The 11,011-nt window shown below is 60.4% G+C and overlaps 2 protein-coding genes across 5 annotated transcripts; both read left to right on the top strand.

Moving 5' to 3' along the window:
• Positions 1-127: 127 nt before the first annotated feature.
• Positions 128-4,450, top strand: LOC141733706 (uncharacterized). Its single transcript, XM_074564462.1, has 8 exons — positions 128-277; positions 1,940-2,059; positions 2,170-2,465; positions 2,740-2,831; positions 2,945-3,165; positions 3,388-3,498; positions 3,571-3,700; positions 3,795-4,450. The coding sequence occupies exons 1-8, from the start codon at positions 207-209 to the stop codon at positions 3,942-3,944; spliced, it is 1,191 nt and encodes a 396-aa protein (XP_074420563.1). The 5' UTR covers positions 128-206; the 3' UTR covers positions 3,945-4,450.
• On the top strand, positions 4,421-9,937 carry FANCE (FA complementation group E). 4 transcript variants are annotated; one of them, XR_012584373.1, is made up of 12 exons: positions 4,421-4,717; positions 5,246-5,480; positions 5,766-6,405; positions 6,489-6,533; positions 6,807-6,866; positions 6,955-7,098; positions 7,177-7,475; positions 7,887-7,962; positions 8,105-8,171; positions 8,271-8,396; positions 8,523-8,617; positions 8,801-9,893. XR_012584373.1 is itself a non-coding variant. In XM_074564459.1 (12 exons), exons 1-12 carry the CDS (start codon positions 4,540-4,542, stop codon positions 8,802-8,804), a joined length of 1,794 nt encoding a protein of 597 aa, XP_074420560.1. In that variant the 5' UTR covers positions 4,421-4,539; the 3' UTR covers positions 8,805-9,937. The 4 variants fall into 4 exon arrangements, 3 of the variants coding, with proteins under 3 accessions (XP_074420560.1, XP_074420559.1, XP_074420561.1); XM_074564459.1 differs by having other exon boundaries at positions 7,177-7,300; positions 8,801-9,937; XM_074564458.1 differs by having other exon boundaries at positions 7,177-7,300; positions 8,105-8,396; positions 8,801-9,937.
• The last annotated feature ends 1,074 nt before the right edge of the window (positions 9,938-11,011 follow it).

The following is an 11,011-nucleotide window of genomic DNA, read 5'->3' as shown; positions in this document are numbered from 1 at the left end:
CCGTACCATCGCCCCCAGCCTCCCCCCTGCGGCTGGGGGGCACAGGCAGCCCCGCTGGCCCGGGGGGGGCGGGCGGCAGGGCGGGGATTAAGCCGCTGTGGCCGCCGGGCAGGTGACGGACGGTTACCTGGCTGCGCCCACGGGCCCCTCCGAGGCCATAAATAGCCCTGGGAGGTCGCCCCGCCCTCTCGGCCGCTGGGGAGAAGATGGAGCCGGGCTCGCTGGTGGCATCTGGGGCGTTAAGGGCTCGGGGGGGCTGTCTGAGACCCCTGTGCAGGTAGGACTTGGGGGGGGGGGGCGGGCGGCTGGGAGCAGTTTTGGGGGAATTGGGGTGGAGATGGGGTGGGAGCCTCTGGCTGGGGGACGCAGAGGGGGGTCTGGGATGCCTTGGAACCCCTCCCCGCCCGCTTCCCCTGGACGGCGTGGGGCTGGGGGGGGACAGAGCCTGTCCGTCCGGCTGCCCCACCACCACCACCTCCGCGGCTGGGAGCCCCTAGCAGCACCCCTGCCGGGCACCCCCTTCCTGCCACCCCCGAGCCGGGGGACCCCTGTCCCTTTCCGTGTCCCCATGGGGAGCCGGGGGGGCTGCGCCAGCCCTCCGCACCCCCGGTTTGTCTCCACGCTCCCCCCAGCCCCGGGGGGGAGCCCCCAGCCTTGTGCAGTGGCCACTGGGCCCCCCCGGCCCAGCCCAGCCCAGCCCCGGGCTTCGTTAGCTTTGCAGTTAGCCGGGAGATAAGGCTGGGCGAGCGTCCCGGTTGGGGCTGGGATGGAGTTGGTTCGCTTCCCAGTAGCTGATAACGGTGCCGTGTTTGGGATTGGGGATGAGAATAAAGTGGATAAATCGGGGGTGTTTGGGTTGTTGCCGAGCGGAGCTTCCACCAAGTCAAGGACTTTTTCAGCTTCTCCTGCCCCGCCACCGACGGGCTGGGCATCCGTCAGCGGGTGGTGAGCAGCCGCATTGTGCATGGCTTGATTGGTAGTATAATAATAAAATATATTATTATATCATATTATTAATTTACATTATTATTTCCCCTTCCTTGTCTGTCCTCTCACACTGTCTTTTTCTCAGCCCACCAGTTTTACCTTCCCCCCACACGCACCCCGCCACCGCCTCCGATTCTCCCCCCGCCCCGGTCCCGCGGCGGGAGTGGGAGTGAGCGAGCGGCTGCGGGGTGTTCAGCTGCCGGGTGAAATCACAACAGCCCTTTCTGGTGCCCTGCGTGGGACGCGAAGGGTTGAGATAACGACAGATCTGACCAGAGCGTGTTAAATTTCTCTGGGAAACTATTACTAATCTTTTTTCCTTGGAGAGCCAATCTAGGAGGGAGGCAAGGGGGGGGGACGCTTTTCCCCACTCCTTCATCTTCCCTTCCTCCTCCAGGTTGGTTACAACAACTCTTGAGAATTCTGAATATCCGTGGGGTGTTAAAGGCAGCGTGCTCCTATCGCTATGTCTTGTTTAAGGTTAAACAACTATTTACGAATAACACCCAGAGATCTGCCCTGAGGCTTCGTAGCAGGGTGGGTGGAATAGCATGGGATACCTGGGACAGTAGGAACCTCCGATATTTTGGAACCTCACCCACTGAACAAGTGCATAAAGTAGCAAAGTATTTGGAAAAAGTATGCTGTCACCCTGGCAATTCCGGAGAGACACAAATCACTGCAACGGGATTTGTGTGCCGAGCCCTGTTCAACGCTATTTGGTGTCCTCAAGGGGAAGAGAAGCCTCTGGATCTGGTGACAAAATGACAGGCGCTGCGGCCACTCCAGCCCCGTGACAGGCACAATGGGGCAGGGAGAGGGCAAGGGCTCCTTAGCCCAGAAACCAGCCCGGGGGCTCTGAAAATATGGTCCCGTGCAGGCAAAGGTGGGGATGGGGGGGTGGCTGGGGGAGTGGGGCTGCCCCCTGCCACGCTGTTTCTCCATCTCTCAGGGATTTTGCCCGCGGATCCTGTCGCTGGGGCCAGAACTGCCGCTTCTCGCATGACAGAAAGTCAGCCCAGGTCTGCAGGTACTTCCAGAGTGGGTTTTGCAGCTACGGAGAGCGGTGCAGGTAAGGGGCAGCGGGGAGGGGGCCTGATGCCACGAGGATGGGCTGGGAGCCAGGAGGCACCATGCTGGGCTGATGGGACCCTCTGTCTCTCTGTCCCCGGGCTCCTCCAGCTACCAGCACATCCAAGATGAGCCGGTGCCAGTGGGGACCCGCTACGGCACCGTGCCCCCCGGCCGCTGGGGCTCAGAGCCCCGCAGTGGGCCTGTGGCATTGGCCCGGGGCTGGGGGGGAGCCCGACACAGCTCGTCCCACCCCGTCCCCTGCGTGACACACGTGGCCTTCAAGTTCCGAAGCATGGAGATTGAGGAGGAAGAGAAAGACAAGGAGAACATTCCAGCACCTGATAATGTCCCCCGTGGGGCCATCGGTGGAGAATTTGTCCCTGCACAAGCTCGGGGTGCCTCAGGTGGGTGCTAGAGCGCCAGGGGGGACCAGTGGGGCTGAGGGTACTGGGGTGGTCACGGTGGGGCACCCTGTGCATGTGTCTGCCATTGGCCCAAATCCTCCTCCCTCCATCTCTGGGCAGGGCCCAGCTGGGGCTGTGGAAAGCTCTGTAGCAGCTTTTTTAGGGTGCAGACCTTAACTGCGAAGCCTGTGCCCTCCGAGCAGCCGGTCTGCCTCTTTGATGATGGGCCGGGACGTGCTTTTCCCCTCTTAAGAAAGAGCTCTCCTGCCCGCAGGCTCCCAACCACGAAGGCGGGGACTGGATCCAAATTCCACTGACCCCAGAGGGGCGGCGGTGGAGACAACGACGTGGACTGACCCTGCAGAGGTGGGCTTGGGGGTCTCCGGTGGCTGGGCAGTCCCTGTCGTCCCACGTTGGTCCCCTAGGCTGGGCCAGTGAGGGAGCCGGGGGGTTGCAATGCCGTGGTGCTCTGCTTGCAGGTCCCCACGGAGCCGGGCGCTGCAGCAGCCCCGGTCCCCACCGCGGTGCTGAGGGCCCGCAGCGAGGCCGTGGTGTGCGGCATCTGCATGGACAGGGTGTACGAGAAGCCGCTGCCGGAGGAGCGGCTCTTTGGCATCCTCCCGAACTGCAGCCACGCGTACTGCGTGGGCTGTATCCGCAAGTGGCGTCGCAGCCGGGACTTCCAGAGCGTGGTCATCAAGTGAGTGGGGATGGGGGACGCGGCATGGGTCATCACCAGCAGCCTGAAATCCTTCCTTGGGTCTGGCGATGCAGCTTTGGGATTGGAGCCACTTTCCTTTGGCAACAGTTGCTTGGGAGTTGTGATAGGGATGGGGATGCTGGATGAGGCCGTGGTGGTGGGACCACCCAGCCTGGGTGCTGAGCTCCCTTTTTGGGAGACCCACCCATTGCCTTCACCCAGGGCCTGCCCGGAGTGCCGGGTCACTTCCAGTTACTACATCCCCCACAAATACTGGGTCTCGGACGTGGCTGAGAAGGAGAAGCTCATCAATACCTTCAAGGCGCGGACAGGGTGAGTGTGCGGCGCTGCAGGTTCTGTCCTGCTCCAGGGGCTGCACTCACAACTGGGCTTTGAATCCTACAGGAAAATCAGGTGCAAGTTCTTTGTGCGGAACCGCGGCCGCTGTCCGTTCAAGTCGGACTGCATCTACCTGCACGAGCTGCCCGCCGGCCGGCTGCCACGACGCAGACAGCAGCGGCGGAGGATGCCCGTTGTAAGTGGGGGGGCACATCCTGGGGGGTTGGGGCACTTGCATGGCTGTGCCACGTGGCTGGAGGCCAGGGCTCATCCTCCCTCCTGGGCCGCAGGAGTTTAGCCCTTCTCCCTCGGAGAGCGATGATGAGGAGGACGAGGAGCTCTGTGTGCTGGAATGGGCGTTCTCACTGATGGAGACGGGCTTTCGGTACACAAGATACGACCACGAGGTGCTCCTTGTGGACTTCAGCGACTCGGACTAAGCCATGGGGGATGCCCCGCTGGGCCTGGGTGCTGTTGGTGGCAAGGAAGTATCTTCTGGGAGGGAGAAGCATCTATTTTTGACGTGTTTAGCTGCTCCCAGCACTGGTTTGGGGTGGCTCCTGGGCATAGAGGGTGTTGCAGGGGTGGGGTGGGATGGGAAAATAGCCTGGCTGGTATTTATCAGCCACCCCCGTGTCGATGGCGGAACCCCCAGCAGGTCTGGCATTCCCGCTCCCCCCAGGAAGCTGGGGGGGGTGACGAAGCTGCAGGGGTCTCGGGGTGGTGGGGCACAGCTTCCCAGCTTCTTCTCTTGCCCCCTCCTCCTTGATGGTGTGGTGCTCTGCACCCGTGGGAGACCTCGCGGGAGGTGGGGCGGGGGGCTGGGATGGGTGCTGGGGGGCAGCGGGGGTTTTTAATGCGGGAGGAGCTGGGGTGGGGGGAGCCGGGAAGCTGTGGGGTACTCTTTTAAACTGCTTTTAGCCAAATAAAAAGTGCTGTGTAACGTAACGCTGCCTGGGAGCTCTCCTTCCCGGGGCTGGAGCTGGGGGGGGTGTGTGTGTTTAAGGTTTAATTTGCATAATTCATGAATTTTGCATGTGGGGTAATTTGCATACGCGGCGCGCTTTTCCAGGGGGGCGGGCGCGGAAGCGGCGCGCGCTGCCTGTGCCGGGGGTGGCGCGGGTGGGATCCGGGACACCGGGCGGTCCACGGAGGTTGGGGCGGGGGGATCCCGGGCACCCTGCCCTCCCCTGCCCTCCGCCTTCCCTCCCAGGTGAGCGTCTGCCCGGTGCGGGCCACCCCGGGGGCCAGCGGCTGCTCGCGGCGTGGTTTACCGGGGGACGGGAGCTGATAACCGGGGCAGTGGCACGGCCAGCCCCAGGGCCGGGTGGCTGCGGGTCCCGGGGGGGTCAGGGCCGGTCTGTTCCTGGAGGAAGGGGCGGCAGAGGGGCGGGGGGATCCACCGCCAGCAGCAGTCGGGGGGGGCTTCCTTCTCGGCCCCCCCGGGAAGGCAGCGGTGGGAGCGTTGAGCTGGTGATGGAGGAGCTGTGGGTGAAGCGGTTTTGGAGGGCTTAGAGGAGCCCCCGGTGCTCTGGCCCCGCTGTGGTCCCCGGTAAAGCTGCTGCATCCTCAGGTGATGAGGGTAACCCCCTGCGCACAGGTAAGGGCAGCCCCCAAAACTGCAGCTGGTGAGGGAAGACCCCAGGTTTGCTCCAGAGCCTGGCTGGGTCCTGGATGTGCCGGTCCTCTCTGCACCCTTCTCGGTGTGACCCACGTCAGGCTGTCCCTGATTTCCTTGCAGGCGGCTGTGAACCCCCCCCAGCAGCGATGGACCCCCCTTGGCTGCAGAGCTTTGACAAGCCGTGCCGCCTCCTGCTCCACACACTTGCCTCTGGCTCCTCCGGGACGCTGGCTGCCCTCCGAATGCTGCAGCGGGTCCCCAGGGGACCGGGGCAGGTGTTTCCCTGGCAGGCCTTCACCGCAGCCCTGTGCGCCGAGGAGCCCACGCTGGAGGGGCCGGAGGGAGCCCTGGCTGTGTGAGTCAGACCTGTTTCCAGAATTCGGTGTTTTGTGGGAGGTTTGGCACGTCGGGTGCCCAATTCGGCACCGTGCATCCTCTTCCCCCCAGTGCGGCGGTCCATACGTGAAGTTGGGATCGTAGCAGGGACCTTCCAGCTTGTGTCTGCAAAAGCTGGTGAAGGTGTTTGCTTCCTTCTCTCACTTCACAGCCCCGTTAGACCCTGCTCCGCGGGGCGGGTTGGCAATAAGGTCTCGGGGCTTTGCTCTGATGTGTCGCCTCTCCCTTTTCTCCCTTTCTCTAGCAAGCCACGCCTGCTGCTGCTCCCCGTCATGTGCCAGAGAAACCTCTTCTCCCTGCTCCTCGTGGTGCAAGACGTGGTGCCGGGGGGCTGCCTCGGCCGGCTGCTCCAGGCCGTGCAGCAGGATTCCCAGGTGGATCCCTGGGTGCGGACGCTGAGGGATCTGCTCCGGCAGGGACTGAGGGGAGAGGAGCGCTCCCCACCTCCCGCTCCCTTGTCTTCTGCGTGCCGGCAGCAGATTAGGTGCCTGTGCCAGAAAATTGCCCAGAACAAACCAGAGGGGCAAAGGAAACTAAACTGGTGCTTCAGCAAGCATCCCGGTGCGTCTGGGGATATGGCTGACTCTGTGCTTCAAGATGGGAAGCGCAAGAAAGCGTCGGAGGAGAGTCTGGAGTTGGATGAGGAGAGAGAAGGGAAGAGATCGCTGCTGGAGGAGGCGACGTTTGAGCCCCTGGGAACCCAGGAGGGTGGGAATGTGGATGCGGCAGAGGTGGAAGAGGAGACGCCTGGGGAGATTTCGGGGGACAAATCTGCTCAGAGCCCAGCCGGAGCTGCTCTGGAAAGCTCCCAGCAGGATGCGGCCAGAGATCCCAGGAAGATTTCCCAGGCAGAGCAGGCAACGGAGGTCCAGTCCTTTCTCCAGGTACGAGGCAGGATTTCCTGTCCCCTTCCAGCCAGTGAGTCTTTACAGCCTGATTTCTGTTTCCTTCGTCTCATTTTCCTCAGGTGCATGGACAGAGGCTGAAAGTGCTGCTGCAGAAGGAGTCCAACGTAAGCGGTTGCTTCCATCTCTCTCCTGGAAGGGACGGGGAGGAGATGGGTTTCACAGGGACAACTGGAGGGGGATAAAAAGCCCTGCTGCCACCTCTTCTGGGCTCAGGTACTAATACCTGCCTCCACCTCCAGGGATATGCTGTATGACGGGCAGGCTGCGGGGTCCGTGCTGGCCGAAGTGGGGTGCGGTAGGGAAGAGAACAGCCCTGGAGCTGTATTTTGTGCATTGGTTTATTTGGTGTGTTACTCAAGGACCGTGTTTCCCTGCAGCACTCAGAGCTGAGCATTCCGCCTGAGCTGCACGTCCTGAACAACTCCTCTCCCGGCCAGGTGAGCCTCAGCATCCTTGCTGCAACCACCGGTGCCGCGGAGGGCCTGCTGCTGTCCCTAATGTCCCTGTCCCCTCTGCTGTCCCCAGCTCGAGGGGCTGTGCTCCTTTCTCCAGCTTTCCACGTGCCCGGAGCACCTCCTGGTGCGTTTCTGTGGCTGGCTGCTGGCTCTCACCCCTGATCTCAGCTACACCAGCGCAACCGTCCTGGCAGAGCAGCTCTTTCTCAGGCGAGTAAGTGTGGGGGCAGAGCTTTCCTGCACCCCGTTTCCCCTCACTGCCATCCCTATCTCCTGCCTTTTCTGTCCGTAGGTCCTGTCCCTCACCCAGCCGCCCTCCCGTCACCTCATGGCTGCCCTCGCTTCATTTTGCTCCAAGTATTCCCAGCCCTTCTGTCGAGTCCTGGTGGCCGCGGTCCTGCGGGAGCCGGGGGAAGGTGTGATGGGATCGCAAGGAGGCATGGCTGCTTCTGGGAGCAGCTGAGGGAGATGGAGAGCGGCCGTGAGCTGCATCCAGCAGGAAGGGAAGCCCTAACAGCAGAGTGCTGTCTGCTGTCGCCCAAAACGTTTGTTAGGAACCACAGAGGGATGGTGCTGGTTTTTCCTGGGCAGGTGAACACTTGGGAGTCAGGATGGGAGATGGGTTTACAGATGCCTGAGAGGGAGGGGAGGCCAGGCTGGGGACAGTTGCCATCCTTCCATGGACTTGAGGATTCCTGCCAACTCCTAATGCTGGGGCCAAAGCTGCTGCGTGGTGGCTCTGCTGGCATGAGAAGCATCCTACGTGAATCCCTGCCACAGTAGGATCCCCTTTTCCTAGGGTTTGGTGCTAATTGAACCCTTGCTGCAGATGGGAAAAGGAAGCTGGATTATCCTGAACAGTAGAAGGGGGCACTACTTGGTTTCTGGGTGTCCCAACTGGGATGTATCCTTGGGTGAAGGGGTGGCCAGAAAAGGGTCAGGCACGTCGCCATGGATTTGGCAGCCTCTGGAGGCTCTCCCCCTTCTGCTTTTCCCTTGCAGGTTCTGAGCAGACCAAGCTGGTGTGTGAGCTCGTGGAGGAGTGCCTGGAGCCAGACTCTGTGAGGCTGGTTCTAAGGTAAATGATTAACGAGATTACAGGGGTGACAGCTCTACTTCTGCCCTCACACCTGCCTCGATGGGTCTGGCTGGCTCTGGCCACTTGGGAGCACCATCGAGGCCGTGTGAGCATCTCATCTCCTCTTCACCGCCCTTTGCAGCCAAGTCCTGGAGTTGCCTTTGTCAGAGAAGCTCCTGCCAGTAGTGCAGGCTGTGCTGGGGCGGCAGGTGAGGGGATCCCTCTTGTGTCCCCCAGGTTTCCTTGCCAGCTTCAGCCCCGCTGGAGCAAGGACTGGCTCTCCCTCCCTGCTTGTGGCTCTCTTCCAGGAGGTGCTGCCCCCCGAGCTCTTCGATCTCCTGGTCCTGACTCTGTGCCGGCAGGCCCCAGCCTTCGCCACGTCGCTGAATTATGCCAAGCTGGTGACGGCCGTGCTCACCATGTACCAAAGCCAGGTGAGTAGGACCAGGCTTGGGTGAGCTGGCAGCCGGGGCTGCAGCTGAGCCAGGAGCTGGCCCAGGGCTCTCGGGTGGGCTCCAGGCAGTGCAGCTCACTGAGCACCTTGCTCCTCTCCGTCCCAGGTCACCCCAGCCCACCGGAGCCGTCTGGCCGCCGCTCTGGATTGGAGCAACGCGGCTCTGAAGAAATCGCTGCAGGCTGTGCTGGAAGGAGCCAGGTGAGATGGGTGCTGTGCCCTCCAGGATGGGGCCTCTCTTGTGGGGGACGGCAGCCTCCGTGCTCCTGGTCTGTCCCGGGTGGTGGGAAAGCACCGAGTGCTGGCAGAAGCCGTGCCGCAGCACGGTTGGCGGTGAGTTTCCCTTTTCGTCATTTCTCTCCTCTTTCTCCATCCTCCTCCCAGGTGAACACCAAAGGGGACCGCAAGGCGATGGCTTCCTTGGCTGGAAGATGCACGTTAGTTGGTGGTAGCTGCAGCCCAGTTCCTTACTGGGGTTGGTTCACCGCCAGCGTGATGGAGACCCAGCGAGCGTGAGCTGCAGCACGCAGGGCACCAGTGCTTCACCCTACGCTCGGCTGGCCAGGTTTGAGGCACGCTGTCACTAGGTGATGCCATCCTGGCCCCACACACGCCCTGAGGCTTGAAGATGAGAGTTTTCTTGCTTAAACAATGAATACGCTTTCAGTCAGCTCCGTGTCTGGTGTCTCTCTGGGCTGTCCCAGGTCTGCAGCCATGGGCACCTCGCCACGCTCAAGATGGCGCCTCCTTTCCCCCTGCCACGCTCAAGATGGCGCCCGCCCCCGCCCCCCCCCCCCCCCCCTTCCGCCACGCTCAAGATGGCGCCTCCCTCCCCGCCTCTCCCAAGATGGCGGCAGAGGAGGAGCTGTGGAGGGGCTGGGCTGCAGGGCGTCCGAGGGCAGCGGGTCGCCTCCTCTCCTCTCCAGGTCTCCGGCCGTGTGGGCAGCTGGGTCGGGGCTGGCGCTGGGGGGTGACTGGGCTGTGCATCGCCTGGAGAGGGGTGACTGCATGAAGGTGACTCTTCTGGAGAGGGTTTGTGCCCAAAAGGTGTTTTTTAATCAGGAAAACAAAAGATCTTGTGATTTTTGCATTAATGGCGGAGTGCTGTTGGCACGCAAGCAGTTGAAGGATGCCTGAAGGTGGGCTGCAGTGATCGTGGGCCTGAGACCAGCTGCCGTTTCCCTTCAGAGAGGGAATGTTGCCCATTTCCCCTGTATTTTCCCTTATAAAAAAGGGTTTTCTGTCAAGCCGGTCCCCATATTACCCCACCAGCAATGAGAAGAAGCAGAAAGCCCTCTCTGCTTTCAGGTCCCCTTTGGCTTGATGAGTTGCTGGGTGACGTGGTGTCTCCTGCCCTGCACCAGCATCTCATAACTCTCCACATCTGAAGAGCTTGACTCAACATCCATGTGTCTCGTCAGCCTGGTTTGCAGGTGTCCCTACGTGTTTGAACCAACTTAGATCCACTTTCTGGTTTTAAAAAAAAAAAAAATAAAAAAAATGGAGTGGCACCGCTGCGATATTTCCTGTGTGTGCCCTTATTTTGTTTCTCACAGCTGAGCTGTACGATGCCTTCCCAGCACCAGCCCTCCGTGAAGCAGGTTGCTCCTTCATGGCTCCAGGTCTGTACGATGTCTTCCTGGCATCTGCCCTCCATGAAGCAGGTTGCTCCTTCGTGGCTCCAGGTCTGCCTAAAGCTGGCAAACCTCCCTCTCCTCGCTCCCAGTGGCAGCCTGGCGCCTACGGTGAAGAGTCATCTTCGCCAAAACCTCCATATTTCACGTGTTTTTCTAGCATTGTGGTGGCCCAGAGCAAGCAATACAACGTGGTGGAGTTCACAGGTCCTTAGTTCTTAATGCCCTTAACACATCAGTGCTTAATTGCCCATCAGGATTTTATCTTGGCTCGAACGAGCCAAGGCACAAGTGGGACGTTCTCTCTTAGCCTTTCTCTCCGACAGCTAGGCTGATTTTTGGGTGATGAGCAATGATCTGCTGGGGTTTTTGTCTGGTCTGCTGGGATTTGCAAATCTCAGGGTGCAGAAGAGTGGGGTTTGGCTGAAGAACTGGTAAACTTGAATTTTTGGCTTAAAAATCTGCCTCTTTTTCTGCCTTGCTGGGGCCCGCAAGCGGCCCTGCTCTGTGTCACGCTTCTGGTTTTCCACATGGATAATGGCGCTTCCTATTGCAAGGTATTTAGTGATACACTAACAAAAACCACGTCTGTTTCTAAATTTTTAACCTCTGTCCTTGAAAACACCCACTGGAAACCTGGTCTGGGCACCTTCTGGGTGGATGACTGGAAAGATAAAGAGGGGAGAGAGCGGATGGACTCCGAGGGAGGTAGTGCTGGAGTTCTAATGGAGGTTTTGAAGCATTGCATACTTCAGGAACTATTTAAAAATTCATAAACATTTACATCTACAAAGGGAGAAGGGGGGATAAAACATGTAGGTGTGTGACATGTTACCGCTTCAAGTTTGCTCATTAGTGTTTAGATCCAGCCCGAGGAATGAAACTCCGAAGCATTAAGTGATGCTCTTAGCGCTGAGAGCAGAGATTTCTTTAGAGTAAGAATCTCTTAAGCTATTTTAGG

This window comes from Larus michahellis, chromosome 21 (assembly GCF_964199755.1).
Source record: "Larus michahellis chromosome 21, bLarMic1.1, whole genome shotgun sequence".
In the NCBI taxonomy this organism is placed as follows: Eukaryota; Metazoa; Chordata; class Aves; order Charadriiformes; family Laridae; genus Larus; species Larus michahellis.
The sequence above is the reverse complement of the archived record's forward strand: the minus strand, read 5'-3'. Positions and strand labels throughout refer to the sequence as shown.

Coding starts and splice junctions, on each gene's coding strand:
- LOC141733706 (XM_074564462.1), top strand. CDS start 207: ATGGAGCCGGGCTCGCTGGTGGCATCTGGGGCGTTAAGGGCTCGGGGG. Junction 3,166..3,387: donor TTCCAGAGCGTGGTCATCAA/GTGAGTGGGGAT, acceptor GCCTTCACCCAG/GGCCTGCCCGGAGTGCCGGG. Junction 3,499..3,570: donor ACCTTCAAGGCGCGGACAGG/GTGAGTGTGCGG, acceptor TGAATCCTACAG/GAAAATCAGGTGCAAGTTCT.
- FANCE (XM_074564458.1), top strand. CDS start 4,540: ATGTGGGGTAATTTGCATACGCGGCGCGCTTTTCCAGGGGGGCGGGCG. Junction 6,867..6,954: donor ACAACTCCTCTCCCGGCCAG/GTGAGCCTCAGC, acceptor TGCTGTCCCCAG/CTCGAGGGGCTGTGCTCCTT. Junction 7,301..7,886: donor CCTGCGGGAGCCGGGGGAAG/GTGTGATGGGAT, acceptor TTTCCCTTGCAG/GTTCTGAGCAGACCAAGCTG.